General features: G+C 46.9%; 3 protein-coding genes across 8 annotated transcripts; 2 read left to right on the top strand and 1 right to left on the bottom strand.

Moving 5' to 3' along the window:
• Positions 1-2,209: 2,209 nt before the first annotated feature.
• On the top strand, positions 2,210-12,867 carry LOC111151520 (beclin 1). Of its 6 annotated transcripts, XM_022509563.1 has the most exons (13): positions 2,210-2,338; positions 2,607-2,735; positions 5,132-5,199; positions 6,033-6,091; positions 6,517-6,585; positions 6,736-6,826; positions 6,933-7,069; positions 7,225-7,419; positions 8,462-8,608; positions 10,011-10,160; positions 10,674-10,734; positions 11,181-11,323; positions 12,067-12,867. In XM_022509563.1, the coding sequence occupies exons 2-13, from the start codon at positions 2,609-2,611 to the stop codon at positions 12,233-12,235; spliced, it is 1,416 nt and encodes a 471-aa protein (XP_022365271.1). In that variant the 5' UTR covers positions 2,210-2,338; positions 2,607-2,608; the 3' UTR covers positions 12,236-12,867. The 6 variants fall into 6 exon arrangements, with proteins under 6 accessions (XP_022365271.1, XP_022365272.1, XP_022365273.1 ...); XM_022509564.1 differs by lacking the exon at positions 6,517-6,585; XM_022509565.1 differs by lacking the exon at positions 11,181-11,323.
• A 646-nt stretch (positions 12,868-13,513) lies between these two features.
• On the bottom strand, positions 13,514-20,477 carry LOC111151796 (cyclin N-terminal domain containing 1). Its single transcript, XM_022509998.1, has 7 exons — positions 20,309-20,477; positions 17,341-17,416; positions 16,902-17,070; positions 15,774-15,936; positions 14,982-15,126; positions 14,253-14,349; positions 13,514-13,684 (listed from the first exon to the last, which is right to left on the bottom strand). Exons 1-7 carry the CDS (start codon positions 20,475-20,477, stop codon positions 13,514-13,516), a joined length of 990 nt encoding a protein of 329 aa, XP_022365706.1.
• Positions 20,478-20,813: 336 nt separating this feature from the next.
• On the top strand, positions 20,814-21,920 carry LOC111151405 (cytochrome c oxidase assembly factor 3 homolog, mitochondrial). The gene is made up of 2 exons (XM_022509401.1): positions 20,814-21,054; positions 21,405-21,920. Exons 1-2 carry the CDS (start codon positions 20,841-20,843, stop codon positions 21,509-21,511), a joined length of 321 nt encoding a protein of 106 aa, XP_022365109.1. The 5' UTR covers positions 20,814-20,840; the 3' UTR covers positions 21,512-21,920.
• The last annotated feature ends 367 nt before the right edge of the window (positions 21,921-22,287 follow it).

Raw genomic sequence — 22,287 nt, 5'->3', positions numbered from 1 at the left:
CCCTAACTTCCTGTATTTGTTATTTTATCTTCCTATAGGGGCACCTGGGTCGCTCAGTGAGTTAAGTGACTGCCTTCAGCTCAGGTTATGATCCCAGGGTCTTGAGATCAAGCCCCAAATCAGGCTCCTGGCTCAGCAGGGGGCCTGCTTGTAGGGGGGCCTTCTTCTCCCTCTGCCGCTCCCCCTTCCCGTGCTTGCCTGCTCCTTCTGTTAAATAAATAAATACCTTCTTTAAAAAAATCATCTTCCTATAAAGATTTGATCTTGTAAATGAATTGTAGGCTTATTTAAAAAAAAATCCAGCAGTACAAACTTGCCTTAAGTAGAAGAAAAAGTCTCTGTCCCATTGTCCACGTAACACAGGTCATATCATATGTCATGTTATTTTTTACACAAATAAAATCATACCATGTATACTGCCTATGATTTTTATTTCGATTGACACCTCTTGGCTCAATTCATGGAGAAACCTCTTAGCTAGTCTCCCTATAGCCACCTTTGCCCTTCTTCTGACTATTATCAAAGTGGCCAAACTGACCAAATAAAAAGCAATTTTAGGGGCGCCTGAGTGGCTCAGTGGGTTAAAGCCTCTGCTTTCGGCTCAGGTCATGGTCCCAGGTTCCTGGGATCGAGCCCCGCATCGAGCCCCACATCGGGCTGTCTGCTTGGCGGGGAGCCTGCTTCCCTCCTCTGTCTCTGCCTGCCTCTCTGCCTGCTTGTGATCTCTGTCAAAAAAATGAACAAAAAATCTTTAAAAAAAAAAGCAATTTTACTTTATTCTTTTTCATGGCTACATAGTACTCTGCTGAATGAATAATACCATAATTTATTTAAACAATCCTCTATGGCTGAAGGACATTGAGCAGTGAACATTCTTGGACGTATATATTTGTGCACTTGTATATCTATTAGGTAAATTCCTAGAAAGATATTTTATGAGTCAAAGAATATGAACATTTAAGAATTTGATAGATGTTTCCAAACTGACCTCCGAAAAGATTATACTAATTTACATTCCCAGCCGATGTCATTTTAGAGTTTCATGAATGCTCATCAGCATTGAATGTTATCAACTAGTTTAGCCTTTACCAATCTCATAAATCAACAATGCTGCCCCATTTAACTTCCATTGACTTAATTACAAATGAAATGAAACATCTGTTTCTTTATCAATCATTTGTTGTTCTCGAGCTCACTTTTTCATATATTTTGCCCATTTCATAACTGGTCTTTGGTGGTTTTTTTGAATAAAGTTCTGTATTTTGATCGAATAGATCTCTGTATATTGAGGAAACTCACCTGTCTTATGAGCCACAACTATTTTCTACATTTTTCTTCTGTAAATTTTTTTTTACAGTGTCATTGACAGTTCAGAAAGCTTTAATTTCTAAGGAGTAGAATTCCATATTTTCCTCTTTGCTTTTGATTTTCATCATACTTAGATCTTCTCCAAGATTATAAAAAATATTCACTAATGCTTTCATCTAGTACCTTTAACTATTGTGTTTTTGATTCTTAAATTTGTGACCAACTTGGAGCTTCTTTCGGCGTAAACAGGGAGGTAGAGATTCAGCTCTCTGCTCTCTACATGGCTGTTTGGATCCAGTCATCACTTATTAAGTAGCTCATTTCCCCACTGATTTGAAATACAAGCTTTTACAATATACTAAAACCCCTGTAAACTTGGTCTATTCTTGAACTATATTATGTTCCATTGATTGTGGTCTATTCCTGCACCAAGACAAAATGTTTTAGTTTTATAATTTCAATAACTGGATATTTGATATCTGAAACGCTTTATTTTCCCTAATAAATAGCTAAAATTTTAAAATATAAAATAGAACAGGATAAAATTTACCTCCTCACCTTCCCCTCCCAAGTGCGTCTACCACTTTTTCAGGGGCATTTGAAAGAGAGCCCAGCTCTCCCAAGGAGAAAGTTTTAAAACTGATACTTCAAGAAGAATTAAAGTGGTTCCGCTCAGAAGTAACAAATCTAAAGAAACGCCACAGAGTTACAGATTGGGTGAGGCTCCTCTTTCTTTTCCAACTCGGTCCTTGCCTCTTCCTCACTACTATTGCCCACCCGCTAACGCCTGCCGCGCTTCCCAGCTCAGCCTCTAGGTGGAGGCTAAGCAAGTACGGCCCGACCGACCACCCAAGCCACAGCAAGGCGGTCATGACGTCACGTCCTGTCCGGGCGGAAGTCCTCTGCTGGCCGACAGGGAAGTATCAGAAGGCTGTGCTATGGCAGGTCTGGAGGCGTCGCTCCCGGCGAGACTTGACGCCACGGTGCCCCCGCGGTAGACCGACCAGGGTTGCGGGCTCCGAGTCCCGAGGTGACGCTCGGGGGCTGAACCGGGGCTTTAGAAGTGAGCCTGGGAACCCTGACGGCCCCTGTCGAAGCCGCTCCCAGACTCTGGGCTGGTAAACTGGCTTTGCCAGGGCTTTCCCGGAAACGGGTCCGCCTGATATCCGAGCGCTTCTACAGGGAATGGCGTGGGCGAGGATTTCCCCCCTTCACTATACCAGCAAGGCAGGTGGTAGCCCCGGACCTAGAGTTCAAGGGCGCTGATTCAACCTAACATCGCCTCTCTACCGCCGCAGGGATGGAGGGGTCTAAAACTTCCAGCAGCACCATGCAAGTGAGCTTCGTGTGCCAGCGTTGCAGCCAGCCCCTGAAACTGGACACGAGCTTCAAGATCCTGGATCGTGTCACCATCCAGGAGCTCACAGGTCAGGGAGACCCTTGGAAAGAGGGTGGTCAAGATCGTGGGAAAAGGGCAGCTTTGGAGCTGTAGGTCTTAAGGTGGCTGTCTTTGTAATCTGCCACAAACTTGCTGTGAATTTAGGAAAGTCATTTCATCTCTCGGGCTCCCCGTTTTCTAGTCGGGAGCATGAAGGAGTTCTGACAGTGTGTGCTTCTGAGAGCTTCCTATTTTAAGGAAGGGTCCTTAGTTTTCTGCTCTTACTGTTTCAGAGTAAAGGAATATGTATATATAATAATAAACAATTTTTGTTGAGGCCTTACCATATAATAAGTGCCTCACATGCATTATATCACTTATCCCTGCAACAACTCCAATGGAGGAGTACAGTCATCATTTTACAGTTGAGGAGTTGAGGCTCAGAGAGGTTAAGTGACTTATCCGGTAGCCAACATTAGGTAAATGGAGGAACAGTGTCTTAAAGTCCAAGAAGTGAGATGAAGTTAGAGACAAAACAAAGAAAAGACTGAATAGGTAGTTTAAATAAGCTCTTGGGTCCAGAGTCAGCCTGTTTGGATTTAAATCATAAGTGTCATTTATTAGCTGGATGGCTTTTTGCAAGTTACTTTTACTTTTTCAGCCCGGGTTTCTTGGTTTCTTTATCTGTAAAATGTAAAATGACCTTAGGGTAATTGTAAGGATTGGATATGATGATAGTACTATATATATATGAAATATATATATGAATTATGTATATATATATATAAATATATATATGAAATAGTACTCAAGTGTTAGCTGTTATCATTGCTACCAATTTCTCTTTCTTTTTTTTTTTAAGATTTTATTTATTTATTTGACAGACAGAGATCACAAGTAGGCAGACAGGCAGGCAGAGAGAGAGGAGGAAGCAGGCTCCCCGCTGAGCAGAGAGCCCAACATGGGGCTCGATCCCAGGACCCTGGGATCATGACCTGAGGTTAAGGCAGAGGCTTTAACCCACTGAGCCACCCAGGCGCCCCTCTTTAATATATTTTTAACCTTTCAGTACAGAAAATTTCAATCATTCGGTCAAGGGAATAGCATAGTGAACTCCCTCATATCCATCACCCTGCTTCAACGATAAGCCACATTCGCCATTCTTGTGTTCTCCATATCTTCAAAAATGTCATGCCTTTAAATGTACAAATCTTAGCTGTGCATTTTTGACAAAACAGATACACTCGTGTAACTCAGATCATTGGGATGTAGAAAGGTTTCATCTTCCCAGAAAGTTCCCTCGTGTTCCTTCCAAGTTATTCTGGAGGAGAGGAGATGTTAATTTTTGTTATGGAAAACTTCAGAGTATAAAAGGAACCTCACATACCCATCACCTAGCCTCCACAATTAATAATGCATATTTAAATCCTGTTTCATCTATACCCCCATCTATTCCCCTCTCACCCCTAATTATTTTGGAGGAAATCCCAAACATAAAAATACTATAAATGTTTGGTAAGTATTTTTGAAAGATAAGATGTCTTTTTGTTTTTTATTTTTATTTTTTAGGACACAAAGTTTGCTTTAAATATTTTTGGAGGGGAAAGGACACTATACTTCTGCTCAAGAGAAACATTTTTACAGTCTTGAGGTCTTTTATTTTACTTACATTTATCATGCCATGAATTCATAGGGAATGGGTTCCAGCAGCTCGGGCTCCTTTCCGTTGGTTCTCACAATGTGTGCTTCTCTGGGTGAGGCAGGCTGACGCTTCACTTGAACCCAAGTACCTTTGTCTTTGCTTTCCTTTTCTGATCATTTTCTGCCACAGCCTTCAGGAAGCTATCTTGGCTCTTTGAGTGTTTAATATGCTCAACACGTACATTAATTCTCTTGGCAAGAATCTTGCCCTTGTTTGTTTACAACAATGCCAACAGCATGCTGAGTAGCATTGTAGACTCTTCCAGTTTTGCCATGGTAACGTTTTGGGGCAGTCCTTTCTGAACAGCGCCCATTCCCTTGATGTCCACTGTATCACCTTTCTTGTAAATTCGCATGTATGTCACCAAAGGAACAACTCCATGTTTTCTAAAAGACCTAAAGAACGTACAGCAGGTACTTCTTCTCTTTCCCTTTGTGTTGGTCATTTTAGCGAATTACTGGAAGATGGCAGTTCTGCTACGATGTCTTTTTAAAAACACAATCGTGATATTACATTGGGAAAAATTTTAAAAATTCCTTAATCTAAAAAAAAAATTCCTTAACCTGATTTAATGGGGGTAAGGGGAGGAAGACAAAAGGTTTATCTATGTGCAGATGGTACTTAAAGGAAAAGGTGGATGTGGGAGTGGTGATGAGGCTTTTTTTTCTTGTTTTCCCATACTTTCATACACACTCCAGCTTTGTTAAGACTCTTTCTAATTCTGATATTTTCCTTGTCCTTAGCTCCATTACTTGCCACTGCCCAGGTGAAACCAGGAGAGACCCAAGAGGAAGAGGCTAACCCAGGAGAGGTATGAAACACTGGAATGCATGCCTGGTTTATATCTGTTGTCCTAGCTAATTATTAATATCCACTCCTCTCCATTCTCAAAAGTAGCTTAGTTTGGACTAGAATATGATTACTCTAGCCAGAAAGGATCATCAGTATTAGAGAACATGTCATTTTTATTTATTTAAAGATTTTATTTGAGAGACAGTGCGTGCACATGAGTGGGGGTTGGGGAACGCAGAGGGAGAGGGAGAAGCAGACTTCCCGCTGATCAGGGAGTCCAACTTGGGACCCTGTCCTGGGACCCTGAGATCATGACGTGAGCTGAAGGCAGACACTTAACTACTGAGCCCCCCAGCACCCCAAACATGTCATTTTTAAACTGTGATAACATCAGTGATAATTTTCTTTGTCAAAGGTAGATGTCTAAGTATTTGATCACACATAAATTATATCAAAGTATCAAAAGCATATAAATTATCTACTTTGTTGTATGCCGTGGCAGACTTCATTGCAGTCTGATACGGCTTTTTCCTTGTGTGGTGTTTCAAGGCATTCTTCCCCTACCCCTAACTGGGAAGTGTTGAGAAAATGTAAATTTAACTACAATGGAGTATAACATAGTAGGGAGATGTCTCCCACAAAAAGTCACATGGGACTTGGGGTTTGTCTGTACCGGGGTCCTCTCTTAGTGCACATATCTGAGGATGGGCTAGGTAATACCTATTTCTTAAGTGTCTGGTTTATCAAGTCCGGCAGTTATCAATCAAGGGTAAAACCAGATAGTTCTGAGACTGTTTGGGACTCCCACCTCCAAGCTGCCAGAGTTCTAATGCCCTCTTATTTCCTTCCCAGGAGCCATTTCTTGAAACTCGCCAGGATGGTGTCTCTCGCAGATTCATCCCCCCAGCCAGGTGCCTACCACTCCCCAGCCCCCTGTTTCTTGCCAGAGGCCAGTAGAATTTTAATGGAACCCAGAATTGAGACCTGGAGCTAGGTAGTAGAGATAAATCACTTAACCTTTTGGCTCTTCCAGAAAAGATATATTCTCTTATACCTGGCCCAGCCCTTTCCAGTATTGGTTTCCCCTGTAGCCATTCACACAGTGGGAAGGGACAGAGGAAAGTCTGGGAGTGAATGATGATAAAAGAGATGGGCTCTTGAAAAGCTTTAGAGTAGCAGGTGTTGTTAGACGTTCAGGTTCTTAGTTGTTGATGCATGTGAAGGCTGCTGGTGAGGGGTATAAGATTTAAAAATGGTCTTTCCTGATTCTCCTTCCTTTTCTGCTGTAGACACACACCCACATGTCAGTTTTTGATGCCCCCTCTCCCCTCCTTAGTCCATCCAGGCCAACCTTCGAGCTGAGTGCCCCTGTGGAAGACCAGCATGGCCTTCCCTTGGGAGAGAGGTACCCTTGGGAGGTCAGTCGGGCTAGGAGTGCGTATGCGCCTTGAGACCCCTCAGCCGGTGTTTGAGAGTCCCTGCCACTGACACAGCAGTCGGTGGAGGAGGCCTCTCTGCTCCCTCATGTGGCCCGTGGGCGGGGGGCTGTCTGCAGGATGATGTCTACCGAAAGTGCCAACAGCTTCACTCTGATCGGGGAGGCATCTGACGGCGGCACCATGGAGAACCTCAGCCGAAGACTGAAGGCAAGTGGGCAGCGTCGCAGCGGCAGGCCTGGCTCCTAGAGCCAGTGGCCTGACAGGTCGCGGGCGCCAGGCCCTACCCTGACTCTCCCCCACCCCACCCTTCCAGGTCACTGGGGACCTTTTTGACATCATGTCAGGCCAGACCGATGTGGACCACCCGCTATGTGAGGAATGCACAGATACTCTCTTAGACCAGCTCGACACTCAGCTCAACGTCACCGAAAATGAGTGTCAGAACTACAAGTGAGTGCCTCTAGAGCCAGCGCCGGGAACCTGAGGTCTGGATGCAAGAGCTGTCCCTACGCTGAGACGGCCTGGCTCTGACCCGGGAGCTGTGCTCGGGTAAACAGCATAACGGGCTCCCTGCGGTGAGTATATTCTACCTGTGCGCTCGGCAGGCGCTGTCTGGAGATCTTAGAGCAGATGAACGAGGACGACAGTGAACAGCTACAAATGGAGCTAAAGGAGCTGGCATTGGAGGAGGAGAGGCTGATCCAGGAGCTGGAAGAGGTGGAAAAGAACCGCAAGATGGTGGCAGAAAATCTCGAGAAGGTCCAGGCTGAGGCTGAGAGACTGGACCAGGAGGAAGCTCAGTGAGTGGTCACCCTCTTCCTCTGTCTTCCTGGCCTCGAGGCTCCAGGACAAGTGGCTTCTAACTGAATGTGTCTGTGTACTTTGTAAGCTGCAGTCACCTGTCTTTTGGCAGCTTGTCTGCTCCAGATCTGGAGATCCCACATTTGACAGAGATCACAAGTAGGCAGAGAGGCAGATAGAGAGAGAGAGAGAGAGGGGAGGAAGCATGTTCCCCACTGAGCAGAGAGCCCGATGCGGGGCTCGATCCCAGGACCCTGAGATCATGACCTGAGCCAAACCCACTGAGCCACCCAGGTGTCCCTCAGGCCCTGTTTCTTGAGGTCTGTTGAGAGGGTTCTATATGAGGGCGCATGCCCAAGTAAGTGAAAAAAGTGTTTGGGTTAAATAGTGGAGAAACGAGGGTTCTAGTTGCATTTCCATTGTGTAGGGAACCATAAGTCAGCCACCCAATCCGCATCCTGCTATGGAAAGATGAGCTTGGTGGCCTACATTCGTTCTTTCCTAGCCCCAAAATTTCACTGGTGATCCTGCCCTGAGAGAACCCTCTGTCCAGGGGAGGAGACCCAGTGGTGGCACTAACTAAAGTGGGGGAGGTGATGGACAGAGAAAAAATTAATTTTTTCAAAGTAGTGAGCAAGTTCCCTTGGAAATGGTGTATCTAACTCTAAAGGACTGGTAGGTGCATAGAAGTGAGGTTCTGGTAGTTCAGTTACGGTCATTTCAAGGAAAAAGCCACTCGTAACCCCCTCACCTCCCTTCTGTAAAGGATCAGAAATATGAGAAGCGCTTGGCCCGGGTTTAGGAAAGTCCTGTTTTCCTATACCTTTTGCATGTGGGCAGCTGGAATTTGAGACCTTTCTGTCCCTCGCAGGCAGAACAACTAGGGCCTGAATGTTCCTTTGAATGGGATCTGTGCCAAATGGAAAGGATGCTGTAACTAGGTCTCCCCATAACCACCAGACTGAACTGTTATGCCGGGTGGTGAGAGAGAAGTTTCAGTCCTGAACCAGCAGCCTTCAGCGGCCCCCTTGCTGCTCACAGGTACCAGCGAGAGTACAGTGAATTCAAGCGACAACAGCTGGAGCTGGACGATGAGCTGAAGAGCGTGGAAAACCAGATGCGCTATGCCCAGATGCAGCTGGACAAGCTGAAGAAAACCAATGTCTTCAATGCAACCTTCCACATCTGGTAACGCGGGCTGGAGGGTGAGGAGGGCCGGGGGAGCACTGCACGCCTGCACCTTAGCTGCTGACCGCCAGGCCGGGGTGTCCGCCTCCCACCATGTTGGACTGTACACAGTCACCCCATCCAGGCTGCTCTCGTTCCCTGTGATGGGATAGGCACCTCCGGGATTGGAACTCTAGAGCTTGGTGACGTCCACTCCCCCAAGGAAAGGAAAAGATCTGAGCCCCCCAGTCCCACAAAAACCTTGTCATCTGCCCAGGTGTTCCCCCTAGGATCACTGATGTATTTATTCGACGTTTTTTCCATTTGACTAGTATCTGTTGGGCATCTCGTACATGGCGGGCACCGTGTTAAGCACCCAAAGGGCAATAGCACACAGCGTGCGTTCTGCCTTCTGGTTGCTTAGAATCTCGTGGAAGGGATGTCTGTGTGATAGCCTGTTGTGATGCGGCTTGGTGACTGTGACCCCCGGGGCGGCGTCGGGGGGAGCTCTGGGGCCGTATAAAGGCACTGGATGCAATTTGGGAAGGCCCCATGGAAAGTTTGCCCCAGGGGAGGTTGATGTTTAAGCTGAGACATGAAGGGGAAGCCTGCAGAGGGGGATTGTTCTTGGCGGAGGAACATCATGTGCAAAGAAACAGAGGAACATGGGGGTGGTGAGTCCGGAGACCTGAAAGGAGCTTATTGTGACTGGAGATTGAGTGTGAAGGGGAGAGTGACAGGATATGAAACTGGAGAGTGACCAGTTCTCCAAGGAGCTCGTAGACCTCATGAAGGGATTTGGGCTTCATCCAAAGGGCAGTAGAAACCGCTGAAGCACTTTAGGCAAGGAGGTGACTTAATTACATTTGCATTTGTGGGTGGTCGCTTTACCTGCGCTGTGGGAAGTGTTGGCGGTGGTAGGGGGGAGAGCAGTGCCAGTGGTAAGGAGACTTGTCAGTAGGTCTCTAAGTGGGAAAAGATAGAGCAGCGGCACTGAGTTTGGAAAAAAGTGGATGGATTGGAGAGATTTAGGAAGTCCAGTCAAGAGGGCTTGGTGTTTTTTGAGGGGAGGGAACAGAGAGGGAGCATTCAGGAATGATGTCCCCCTTTCTACTTTGGCATCTGAGCACAGGCGGAAAGATGACGACTCACGTTTGGATGTGTATTTAAAGTGCCAAGTAGAGGGGCTCCTGGCTGGCTCGGTTGGTAGAGCACGTGGCTCCTGATCCTGAGGTCATGAGTCCAAGCCCTGCGTTGGGCACGGAGCTTACTGAGTAAATAAAGTGCCCAGTAGAGCTGAGGTATGTGAATGGGGAGATGAGGAGAGAGATTTATGCAAGGGTTTAGGTGCGAGCCGGAAGCCTCAAATTGCTGAGTGTTAAGGTCTCCCTGTGTTTCCCCCCACCGTCCCGCCTTCCTCCAGGCACAGCGGACAGTTTGGCACTATCAATAACTTCCGGCTGGGCCGCCTGCCCAGCGTTCCTGTGGAATGGAATGAGATCAATGCTGCCTGGGGCCAGACGGTGTTGCTGCTCCACGCCCTGGCCAATAAGATGGGTCTGAAATTTCAGAGGTAAGAAATGCCCCTCTCTCTTGGGGTGTGGCATGTCCTTGATGTAATCTGTATCTCCAGCGGGGGAGTCCTCTGCTGGGGCAGGAGCTCTTGCTCCCAGCACACTGAGGGTTTTCTGTCTGTGGAGACTCTGCTTCTCATCGTCCCCCTTACACCAGGGCTCTCTCCACTCAGCCAGCAGTCCTTGAACTGCATGGCCAGAGCTATGGTCCCCAGCCCAGCTTCTCCAGAACCTTGTGGTTCCTCAAGCTGTTTTCAGCTTTTGTTTTTTTCAGCCTAAACAAAACCTACATGTTCCAATGAAAGGCCCCCTAGCCAATTATATAATAAATGTAGTTGGCTCAGTAAACAACATATTTTAAACACGGAGTCTATGGGGAGATGAGGGAGAGGGGTGGGAATAATAAAAGTTGTCCTTGGGAGGATGAAGCCTGAAAATCACTGGGTTCTAACATTCCAGTAATCACTTCAGCAGGAGTCCTGTATCCGTCTCCGTGTGCATCTCCATTTTAGGTATCGACTCGTTCCCTATGGAAACCATTCATATCTGGAGTCTCTGACAGACAAATCTAAGGTATTCTGGGAAGCCCCATTCTCACTGGAAGGCAGAATCCTTGTACCTCCTGAGGGAATGGTTTCCTTTTGATAACAGCATTTCTTAGTTTCTTTCTTAGAGGTATCTCATGATCCCATGTCTTGTTCGGGGTCTTGTCTAGGTCAGGATTAGCCCTTTGGGGCCTAGAGACACAAAGTAGGTTCTTACAGTCTGTTGAAAAGGGCTAAGGGCAGATCAGAGGTGATGTATGCTGGGGTGGGAAAGGGATCACCGTGAGATCAAGGGTTTTAATTCATTTCCAGTGATGGTGAAGCAGTTCTTGGTAGCTCGTATTGGCCCAAGTTTACTGTTTTCCAGTGGAATACGGACAGAACACCACTCGAGGGATTGCTAGGCTTGGGAACAATCGCTGGTAGCCAGTCTCAGTGCCACCCCCTTAGCTGGTTCTCTCTCTTCCTGGCCAGGAGCTGCCATTATATTGTTCTGGGGGGTTGCGGTTTTTCTGGGACAACAAGTTTGACCATGCCATGGTGGCTTTCCTGGACTGTGTGCAGCAGTTCAAAGAAGAGGTAGAGAAAGGCGAGACACGTTTTTGTCTTCCTTACAGGTCAGTATCCCCTAACGTGGAATGAACATGGAGTAGGACCAAATTGAGCAGAATTGAAGGGACAGTAAGAATGGAAGCAAAACATAGTGTGTAAATGGTGGGAAAGCAGAAAATGCTGCAGTCACATGACACTGATGGGCAAAGACGGATTCAACATTCCTAGCAGGACTGAATGTGACCACTTGGTCCCTGAGGAGAAAGAATATTCTCTTCAGGGCTTTGGGGGGATTTTCTTAGCACAGAGGTCAAACCAGTTCTCTAATTCCTGGAAGCTTTTCCCCTTAAGCCCTTGTAAATAAATAAGAATGCTTCTTTTGGTCAAATTTTATAAGATCCCAGTGATAGACGGAGACCTTAGTTCAAGAGGGTAAGGCCAAGCTGCTTCTGTCACCCCAAAACAAAGCATTTCTTTTCTTCTGCCTCCCTTCTCTCCCCGTGAGTTCAGGGATGCCTAGGAAAACAGTCAGGAGTACTATAACCCCCACGTACCCTCTGCTGCAGGCTTCTCATTTGTTTGGGTGTGTGTCCTGTCCCTGTACCCCGCAATGACAATGAGGCTCTTGTGACAGCCTTCTTGATGTTTGGCTTTCAAGCAAATCCAAAATACACTACCATTCCTTGCCAGGAGTTCTTTACTAGATATAATGACGTGAATGGTCCCATGACCAAGTCCCTGCCCATTTGCCTGAACTGACTTAACTCGAATCTCAGTCACTCATGAGCTCTGCTGTGTCCGTCTGCAGGATGGATGTGGAGAAAGGCAAGATTGAAGACACAGGAGGCAGTGGCGGCTCCTATTCCATCAAAACCCAGTTTAACTCTGAGGAACAGTGGACAAAAGCTCTCAAGTTCATGCTGACGAATCTCAAGTGGGGGCTTGCTTGGGTGTCCTCACAGTTTTATAACAAGTGACTTTTTTTTTTTCTGAGGAAGATAAGTTTGCCTTAAAGGCTTTAAATTTTGTTTTGTTTGCAAAGAGAAAAAAGTATTTTAAATTAAATTCGGGTACTATTAAACAGCACATGTTTACAATACCAAAAAAGAAAAAAAAAATCCACAAAAGCCACTTTATTTTAGGATATCATGTGACAGTTTCCAGAGCTACAACATGCCTTGTACAGCTACCAGCCTTTGTCATAGTTTTGACTCTTAACCCCATACCTCCCTTGCCCCCTTCCCCTCAAAACTAATTTAAATTTGCTTTTGTTGTTGTTGTTAATGGAGTTGAATTGAGATTGATGTGTTTTCACTGGGTTTTATCTCTCTCAACTTCCTGCACTTAAAATATGAACTAGAAACTTCTGTCTGCACTGAGACGACGAGATGTGTGAGACACACAGTTGGATAATGTGAGAGAGTGACACATCAGCTTTGGTCACCAGGTGGTGTGATCAGAAGCTTGAGATTTAACACTTGTCCTGTCTTGGTTCTCGTGCTGACTGCCTACTCTGCTTTCTGTTAGAAATATGAAATGGTGTTTGATATTGTCTGAGACATTATGCAGAGATTTAATTATTTGTAATAAAAGTTTTAACTGCAGTCTGGTAACTGCCCAGAGGTGTACTGTTGGGCTTTTTTGTTGACTAAGATAGAGTACTTTATATTCTGGGAGGGTTGAGTTCAAGTGCAGTTTGTGGAAATTCTGTCGAAACATGTTTAGAGATGGATTAGTGTTATTTTTAAAGAAGACTCGTGGAGATAGTCAGCTGTAGAGGAAGCCCCATTTGTGTACATCTCAGTGACAGAACAGAGATGTTAAGCTAACTTGAAGGGGAGATAAAGGCTGCCTCCTTGATGATCAGTCAAGGTCACCCAAACAGTCCCAGTTTTCAAGCCCCTGGTTAATACTTATTTCCATGTCTGGTGTCCTCTCTCAATGAAGTGAACAGTTAAGGAAAAGTTATAAATATCTTGTTAAACAAAAACGAACCAACTTCACTAATGTTCTGTCTCCTCCCAGCTCCTTGACATTTTCAGTCTTGATAACGGCGAAAAGGACATGCTTGTCAACTTTAACTCTCTCTCTGGTGCAGAAAAAAGAGCATGAAGTTAGAATACAAAATATAGTTCAAAAAGATACTCGGAACTTCTGTATCCTAAGTCGGAGAGTACACAAAAGGAGGGCTGAGCGCGGTGAGGAAGGCTGTTTATACTTGGTGGGCTGAGCGCACCTCATGTGTTGGAGGCACCTCATGTGTTGGAGCCAGCGGAGGCCCTCAGAGCTCTGGGCTCCAGGTGGGGAGGAGCCGGCCGCTGTCGGGCAGGAGTGTTGGCTCCCACACTGTGAGTCAGGATTGCATAAGAGAGCTCAGCGATGCTTTCCAAGGCAATGCCTGTGATGCTGTGCAAATGCCCCACAACCTATGGAAGGAGACATTCCGTATTACTAAATAACCTCACTGTGTTTTAGTGCACAGACAGACACATCCCTTGGCCTGTTCTCTCAAACCATATGTAAATTTTTTTGTTTCTCTGCATTTGCAGAGAAGATTAAATCCAGATCCCAGTGTTTGCCAATGGCCAGGTGACATTCGGATCCCTTTACCCTGATAGTGTGAGCCTGGAAAGTTTCTGCTAGACATTCCATTCTGCTGGAGATAAGGTCTATGAAATATGAAGGCGGCATTGGGGCCTAGACATTGGCTTCTACTGGGGAGCGCATACTTACTGGACCTGACCGTAATAGTGGGTTGTCATCAGAAAGGGAGAGGAACAAGCTGAATGTTACCCTCCATTTCCAGTTCCATAAGGGAAAACGAGGGGGCTTTTCAGGCCTGCCCTAGTGTTCCCGCCCCCCAAATCCTGCTTACTCATCCTCATGCTGGGTCTTGACTTATTTTTTATAAGTTGTCTTCTCTTTTCCCCTGATGGGAGAATGCTTTCTATTGAGTGCATTCTGACCACACCAGTCCTGCTCAGTGGTGCGCACCTGGCTCCAGCACTCGTGGTTTTGGATGAAAGCACTCGCCGCAATGATTCCTACCGCCAACAGCATGAAGTCTTCCTTCACTGAAACAAACTTTTCCCTGAGTGATTAAAACCATATTAATTTTGGAGCTTGAATGGAACTTGACCTTCCAAATCCGAGGGCCATGGGACTTCACCTATGAGTTGTTTATGTTGATCATCTTGGACTTTTTTAGATATAGAAGGAAATGCCCAAGTGATGGCTAATTGGCCTCCTCCCCCAACCCACCTATGATCAAAACCTGAGCCTTCTGACTGGTTTATCGGCCTTTGTTGTCCCATCTGCCTCCCTAACACATGTAACTGTGAGCCTTTTTACCAGTCTGACTTTACAGTAATCAAACCCTTTTGTCTAAGTCGCAACCCTGTGACTGTCTTTTTTTCCTAAGCGACTAAAAGGCAGTCCAGTAATCTCAAATCGAAACAGCAGTAAAGGAAGAACTATGAAAGAAAGTATATTAATTACCTGCAGTCATTTAAATTTAAAAGCAAAATCCTTTCGGGTTTTTGCGGATGGGGCTCAGTCATCTGCATCCAAGCAACGTACTAGGAGTTCATTAAAACCAGTGACCTGTGCAGGTTATCTGTGGACTGGATGCCTTACTGGGTAAATTCCATTCCCGTGGTATGTTCTCGAGGTGTGCTTCAAACACTGTTTCTGGAAGGGGCCTACCCGAAGGAGTTGGCTTACCCTTGCAGCTGACTGGGTACAGAGTTTTCAATGGAAGCCCTCAGCAGGCTCTCATATATGGGTTCATGCAGGAGATAGACAAGGTCGAGCAGGGTCAGGCAGGTTGCGTGCAGCTGTGTGGCTGGGACCAAGCAGCCATTGTATCCTAGATGGAGTATGGGCATGGCAAAGAGCGGTACGTGGGTCCTCTCTGATCACTATCACTGTTGACGTGTGACACAAAGCTCTTGAGCTAATGTTTTCTACTGTAGGAAACCTCTTTAGATGGATGTCAATTTTTTTTTTTTAACAGACAGATCACAAGTAGGCAGAGAGGCAGGTAGAGAGAGAGGGAGGGGGAAGCAGGCTCCCCGCTGAGCAGAGAGCCCGATGCGGGGCTCGATCCCAGGACCCTGGGATCATGACCTGAGCTGAAGGCAGAGGCTTTAACCCACTGAGCCACCCAGGCGCCCCTAGTTGGAGGTCAATTTTAAAGGATAAAGGGAAAGATAGAGAAATCTCCATCTGCCGTGTACACACAATTAGAATATATTTGCTTGCTCCCCTCTTATCTCATCCCTCTCTAGAAAATCACCTCATTGATCCTGTAATAAGAGAGTGCCCAGTGAGACCAGCCAGCACTGACACCTGAGTCTCCGTCCCTGACAGGTACCGAAGGAACATGGGATTTGGTCATCCCAGGCTTCCTGCCGTTTCCCACTGGCCGGTTCTGCCCACTGCTTCCAAAGCCCTGGGCACATGCTTATTGCCTTCTACGAAGATGCCAACCCACACCCCCGACACAGTAGATACCTAACACCTCCAGAAGCATCTCCACGTATGCCAGGGGAGTGGGCAGATTGATCTGGAAGTTCAGGGACTTCAAAACATCAAGCTCTGACTCCAGCAGTTCTTCTTTACTGTGCACATACCCTAGAGCCTGGAGGAAATTCAGGACTGTAACGTTGCTGATGATCTGAGCAAAGAAAAACAAAACAGTGAGAGAGAGAGAAGGGTGTCAGACTAAAGGTCACGCATCTTGGCATAGCATACAAAGCTTTTCAGTCCAGCCCATGCCTTCATCTCGCCGTCTCTCTTGGCAGTTGGCCCCTCACGCCGCACGCCTGTCACACAGGATTACTTGCAGTTCCTGAGACCGTCCAGCTCTCCAAGCCTGTACACGTGCGGCTTCCTGTGTCTGGATCTCCCTCTCCTCCCTTTCCTCTCTCCCCGCTTTCCTGAACGCCTCTCCCTCTTTCTTAGCATCCACCCATCTCCTACCCACGCCTACCTACCCCCCTTCAAGAAGTCGTTTTCTTTAAATACACTTGCTTGACTTTCCAAGGCCAAGGAGGTACACCATAGCTGTCTGTATTTACACTCATCAGCGCGCGCTCCCACGTTATCTGCCTGCGTGTCCTCTCCCATTGGATAATAAATTCCTTGAGGGTGCTGGCAATATTTTCACTTGTTGTACCCATGGCACCGAGTGCAGCCTCTGGCCACAGAAGACAGTGAATCCTTGTGGCGGGAATGATATTTTACCACACAGGCATCGGGTAGGGGTATGGAAACATTTTATCCCCTATAAATGTAACTGTCTGTAACACTGATAGGCCTGTTGGCAGTTCAGGCATCTTACGTAAACTGTCCTTGAGTCCAAGGGGAGGAAAGGTGACCTGCATAAATGATGGCATCTGTCCAGCCATTACACTTTGGAAACAGAACCGCAGGCTATTAAAGAACTACCTGTGTGTGTGTGTGTGTGTGTGTGTGTGTGTGTGTGTGTAGGAGGTGTGCTTATTTAGGAAGCATAATTGCACTCTGGAATTTCTACAGGAGTCATAACACCTAGCTTAAGAGGAGGTTTCTCACAGTCGCCTGCGGACGAGCTGGTTTCTGCTACCACGCAGGTGCCCAGGAGGGACCCCCGCTCCTTACTTTGTAGTGGAAGGAAAGTTTGCTCGCCAGTTGAACACACGACACAAGACGCAGGATAAACTTGCTGGAAAGCTGCTCTTTCAGAGCTTTCCAATTCTGAGGCTCCTTCTTCTCACTCAGCTGGACCGTGGCTTGCCGGTACATATTCTCTGCCTGCTTAATCATAAACCTAGAAGGGAGGGAAGGGGAAAGTAGTCAATCCACACTCACTCAAACTAAAGGAAGTTTGTGCAGCAAGCTCTGCCCTATCTCCAGTCTCTAGTCTCAGTCCCTGGCTGAGAAACTGGACATATGCAAGCAGTAGAGGGTGCCAAAGCAGGTCTCGTGCTGAAGGGCGACTGTCGTGTTTTTTTTTTTTTTTTCCTTTTTAAGATGTTTTAAGGGTATGTTAGTCCTTCTAAGAGGTACCACTCACACAGGCCTACGCCCAGGGCTTTACCTTTCTAGGATTTCTACAGCCTGGTAGCTCACGGATTTCTCCAGACACCATTGTTCAGACAGGAGAAAAACAAACTCTGCCGAAACAAGAGAGAAGAGACTAATTCACAAGGTGCAACCAAAACCACTCTGTGAACTCCTGGCATTATGTAAAAGCCATGAGGGGGCCAAGGGAAGAGGGTCAGGGGGTGAGAAAGGGGACTCAAACAACCCAAGCTGAGCTGAGTTCCCTTTCCTGCCAACAAGCAGATCAGAGGCATGAAAAGGAGACTGACTGAACGCCAAAGACAAGGGCTTCCCAAGCCCCCTCAGTGACCCTTGAGCCTTCCTGTGGGTCCCAGCTGATAAAAGGCTTGGCCAGCTACACACAAACATACCAGCTGGCCGAGTTGGCCTCTACACCATGCTGGGAACCTCCAGCTTCAAGGGAGATTCTTGGATGGATTAAAAACCCTAACCCCTATATTCTGTTTTCAGTGGAATGTTGACAGGAACAGAAAAAGGCCCTCCTGGAGCTTCAGTATTCTTTACAACAGTGTTTGTTTAGTAACCGCCCTCTAGAGAACTCCCATTGCTTTATAAACACGATTCACCTTACAGCTGGACACCATCTCCCCACCACCAGTTTGTTGGGTGAATCTGTGGTGGCTGAACTTCTCCCCAGGAGCAATTTTGTTACTATGGAGTGGCTAGTTTGGAAGAAATATCCCCTAGATCAGGGAACATAGCCCACTTTGGAGGAGGGGGGGCAAAGTCAATGGGAAGGTCGGAAGGGCAAGATACCTTGGCAAGATCTTAGGCTGCCTCTGTTTCTCTTTGAAAGAACAGCCCCAGATAGAATTCTGTTTAGTTTGCAATCTCATTAAGAGGGTGGAAACAAGGGTAAATGTTAGTTCTTAACAAAGGAAGCTCCTGTAGAACTTGGGACTTTTAGCACTGATCAGTAAAGAATTATGCACAGTCGAATGACCATGTGTCTTCAGAGAAAGTTCGACTTTCTTAGATACATGGAAGTCATGCTAGCACAAAGCTGAACAGTCCGTTTGATGTGTTACACATATGTACAAAACTTTACTGTTACAGAAACTAAAACCCTGCTAGCAGTGGCCAATAAGAAGATTAGCTTAAGCAGTTAAGCAAAATACCCTAGAACACATAATTGTGTGTTATTAGTCCTTTTATTTGCTGGAGTTTAGGCTTCCTTTCTGTTTTGTTTGTGAGTATACAGTTGTTTGGTTTTGTTTTGGTTTGGGTCTGAATTATCTGGGCGATTGTTTCTATTTTCTAGTTTAACTTGCCAAGAAAACTGAGGTAGGGTTAGGAGCAATGCAGAACGATTATGCCTCCCCGCCCTACTGGCTCTCCATCCTGCACTAATAAACACATCTATTAACTGAAAGACCCTCCCCTTCTATCCTCTTAAACTACAGCTCTTTATCTCCCTAGTTTCCAGCACTGTTAACCTTCTTGAAAGGCTGGCTTAAACCTGCTGCTTCCATTTCCTCGTGAATTCCCTATTGTTCTGCAGTTTGGCTTCTACTTTTCCCAATTTGCTACAACAATGATCTCAAAGGCCAGCAACTATGTCCAAATTATTAAATAACATCACCCTTTTGCAACCTTTATTCCATCGTTCATATCCCTGAGGCATGTGAAACAGCTGACCGTCATCCTTCTGGAAACTCTTGGCTTCCCAAGGTGTCTGGGTTCTGTTCCTTCCTGCCCAACCATATTTTTAGTTCCCTTCATGACTCTTCTTCCTACTCCAATTGCCTGAAAACAAAATGTCTCCTAGGGAACATTTTGACCTTGACCTGCTTCTCTTTTCTCCCTTTCGGACTCATTCTCGGCCAGTTTTCAACAGTATCATTATGAAGATAACTCCTAAAACTTTATCTCCAGTTCTGACTTCTCTTCTGACTTATTTTTTAAACAGCTCACCAGAAACCCTACTTTAGATGTTCTACAAGCACTTGAAACTCAGTAGGTCCAAAACCAAATCTGTTACTTTCCCAAACAAAGGTCACGTTTCCTCCTGGTTTTTTTGTTTTGTTTTGTTTTTTAAACGAATGTGTGTGTTTCTCTTAACAGCACCATATACTCCCATTCTCTTAGGCTCAACCCTTTGGCACAGTCATCTTCACCTTTTACACCTCTTAAATTCACCCACTGCAGAGCTCCAGATTTTATCTCTGAAATGTTTTTAATCCATCCTCCCTTGTCATTCTGTCTGCCCTGTTGCCTAACTACTAACACAGACTCCTCTGGTCTACCTCCCTCCTCTCTCTCTCTCTACTCCAAACCATTCTTTACATCAGAGCCAACATAATCTTTTTCTAGGGCAAAGGCTAAAGTCACATCACTCCCATATTTGAAAACCTTCAATGCCGTCCTGTTTCCCTAGTAAGCTATGTATAAACTCTTCCCCTTGGCATTCCACATGGAATGTCTCCAAACTTTTCTGGTCTTAATTTCAACTCTTCTTCCACACTCACCCCAAGCTTCTCTATGTCCATAGCTTTACTCGGTTATCATTCCCTTTTGGTAGAAAAGCTGTCCCCCTCCTCCACCTTCGCCAACCAAAATGTCATCCTTCCTCAAGGTCTACCTGAATTCTTCTTACCCTCACTTCTCCCTATCACTCCTTTCGATTCCCACAAAAGCTTCTTTTATCTGGCATGTCACTTATCTAACCGTCCTTGTTGTCAGTTACAGATTTGTTCTAATCTGCATCTCCGTTCTACCCCGCTCTCCCCCAAGTGGTGTGGGTAAGCACTCTGTAGGGGCTGAAGTCAAGGGTGGGGTGCTGCGGGATCTCGTCCGTTACCACATCCCCTGGACCTAGCATCTGGTAGTTACTAACAACACTTATTTGGATGAATAAGGTAAACGCAATCTCCAGGTCGGTGACTCAAAGACGGGTGCCCCCGGTCTCCCATGAAACTCGTTCCCCAGCCCGGCGTCCACACCCACGATCCGGGTCTCCCTGAAGCTGCCCGTCCGGCCGGCAGCCTCCTGCACCGCTTGCTCATTCTGCTGCGCCAGGTGGAGCAGAGCGTCTTCGATCGTCTCTGTGGCGACAGCTCCGAACTGGAAATCACTGAGGGAGGCCAATCTTGACCTCACAGGTCTGTCCATCTTCAGAAGCCTCGGGGGACACCTGGGCGACTCACTGGATCCATAAACCCACCCCCTTAGCTTCACTCCAGACAGAATCTTTCGCCTTCCGTGTGCTTGTCTTCACCTCAAGGGCGAGGAAAGCCCAATGCCCACTGAGGCCTCGAGCCCTCCACAGCCTTTTCCCGCCCCAACGGCCGCGGACCCCTCAGCCAATCAGAAAGCTCGGCCGCTTGCCACCTCCCCTTTCGCCCCCACCGCTCTTCCGCTAAGGCGAAGAGCCGCACTCGCATCGGGAAAGAAAACGCGGACTACAACTCCCAGGATCCCCTGCTATTCCCAGCAACCCTCGCGCCCTGGGAGTACAGAGGGCGGAACCGCAACATGGCAGCCCCGGGAGCTGGTGATCCTCTCCATGCAAAGAGTGGAAAGGGCCCTGTGGCTCAGCGCATCGACCCGACTCGGGAGAAGCTGACTCCCGAGCAGCTGCAGTTCATGCGGCAGGTGCAGCTCGCCCAGTGGCAGAAGAGTCTGCCACAGCGGCGGACCCGGAACATCGTGACCGGCCTGGGCATCGGGGCCCTGGTGTTAGCTATTTGTATCCGTTCAGACTGTAGGCTCAGTAGAAGGCATATGGGGACAAGGGAAGGGGAGCAGAGGCGCGTAGTAGGGCAATGTGGGGGTGCTAAAAAGAGCCCGAGCTGTGAAAGTCTTGGCCATTTCTGATGCCGAGCCAAGCGTTTAAGGTACCTTATTTTGTCATTTTAAAATGCTCTTTTAATATGACTTATTAGTAATAACGGAATCGGGGTCAGGGCTCAGAAAAGCAGAGGGCAGAAGATCGAATCACTGATTTGGGAGGGTGAGAGAGTAACAAGGGTGGTGGAGAGAGTCTGGGAAAAGGCAATATGCATACTCCCAAGAGATTTCCTGAACCCACTTTCCCAGATGGCTACACCTTCTACTCCGTGTCCCAGGAGCGTTTCCTAGATGAGCTGGAGGACGAGGCCAAAGCTGCCCGAGCCCGCGCCCTGGCGAGAGCATCAGGACCCTAAACCGGATGGGCACTGCACGTCTCCAACCTGCTGGAGCCCCTTCACATGGTGAATGATGCCCCATGACCCTGTAGAAGTCGAAGCCTGCACCCAGCATTGTTGGCCTCAACCTTGGACGACGATTGAGCCCAAGAATTTTTTGCATTTGGCCAGGTCAAGGGAATATTGCCCACTTTACACAGACTGTGTCCAGTCACTGGCCCTTCTTGTATTTTGTTTCTTTGTTTGAGAGTTATACGACCTTGGCTTTTCTCAGGATTTCTGACTTTGTGGTTTTACCCTCTTTACCTCCCAGGGGTTTAGCTGTTGTGGGGGTGGGGGTGGCAGCTCTATGTAATGTTGGAGCCTAAAGTAGGAAAGATGGGAGTTAGGTTGAGAGTAATAAACTGAGTCACCTCTCTTGGAGCCACATGAGTGTGTTAAGGCTGACGAATGACATGACTGTTGGAAAGCTCCACAGGCCATAGCTGCAGCAGTGGTTTTGCCCCAGGGAGCTGTAAATGTTTAACTAGAATTACTTTTTCCGTGAGATCTTTTCCATTTGATTTAAGGGAGAGATCATGGTGGGTCACTGGGCCATGTGAGACTGAACCATGTCTTCGGGGAGGGAAGGTCACTCTTCTGTCCTCTACCCTTAAAAACAATACATCCTAACTCCAACTTTCCTGCCTTTTCCCACTCTGAGAGAGAGGGGTAGATGAAAGATGAGGGACAGTCTTCCTTCTTTTTACACTTGGACCTGCCTCTCTAGGCCTAAGTTGGGGTCTGGATGAGAC

The sequence above is a fragment of the Enhydra lutris genome, unplaced genomic scaffold, assembly GCF_002288905.1.
Source record: "Enhydra lutris kenyoni isolate GAN:26980312 unplaced genomic scaffold, ASM228890v2 scaffoldscaffold26, whole genome shotgun sequence".
In the NCBI taxonomy this organism is placed as follows: domain Eukaryota; kingdom Metazoa; phylum Chordata; class Mammalia; order Carnivora; family Mustelidae; genus Enhydra; species Enhydra lutris.
The sequence above is the reverse complement of the archived record's forward strand: the minus strand, read 5'-3'. Positions and strand labels throughout refer to the sequence as shown.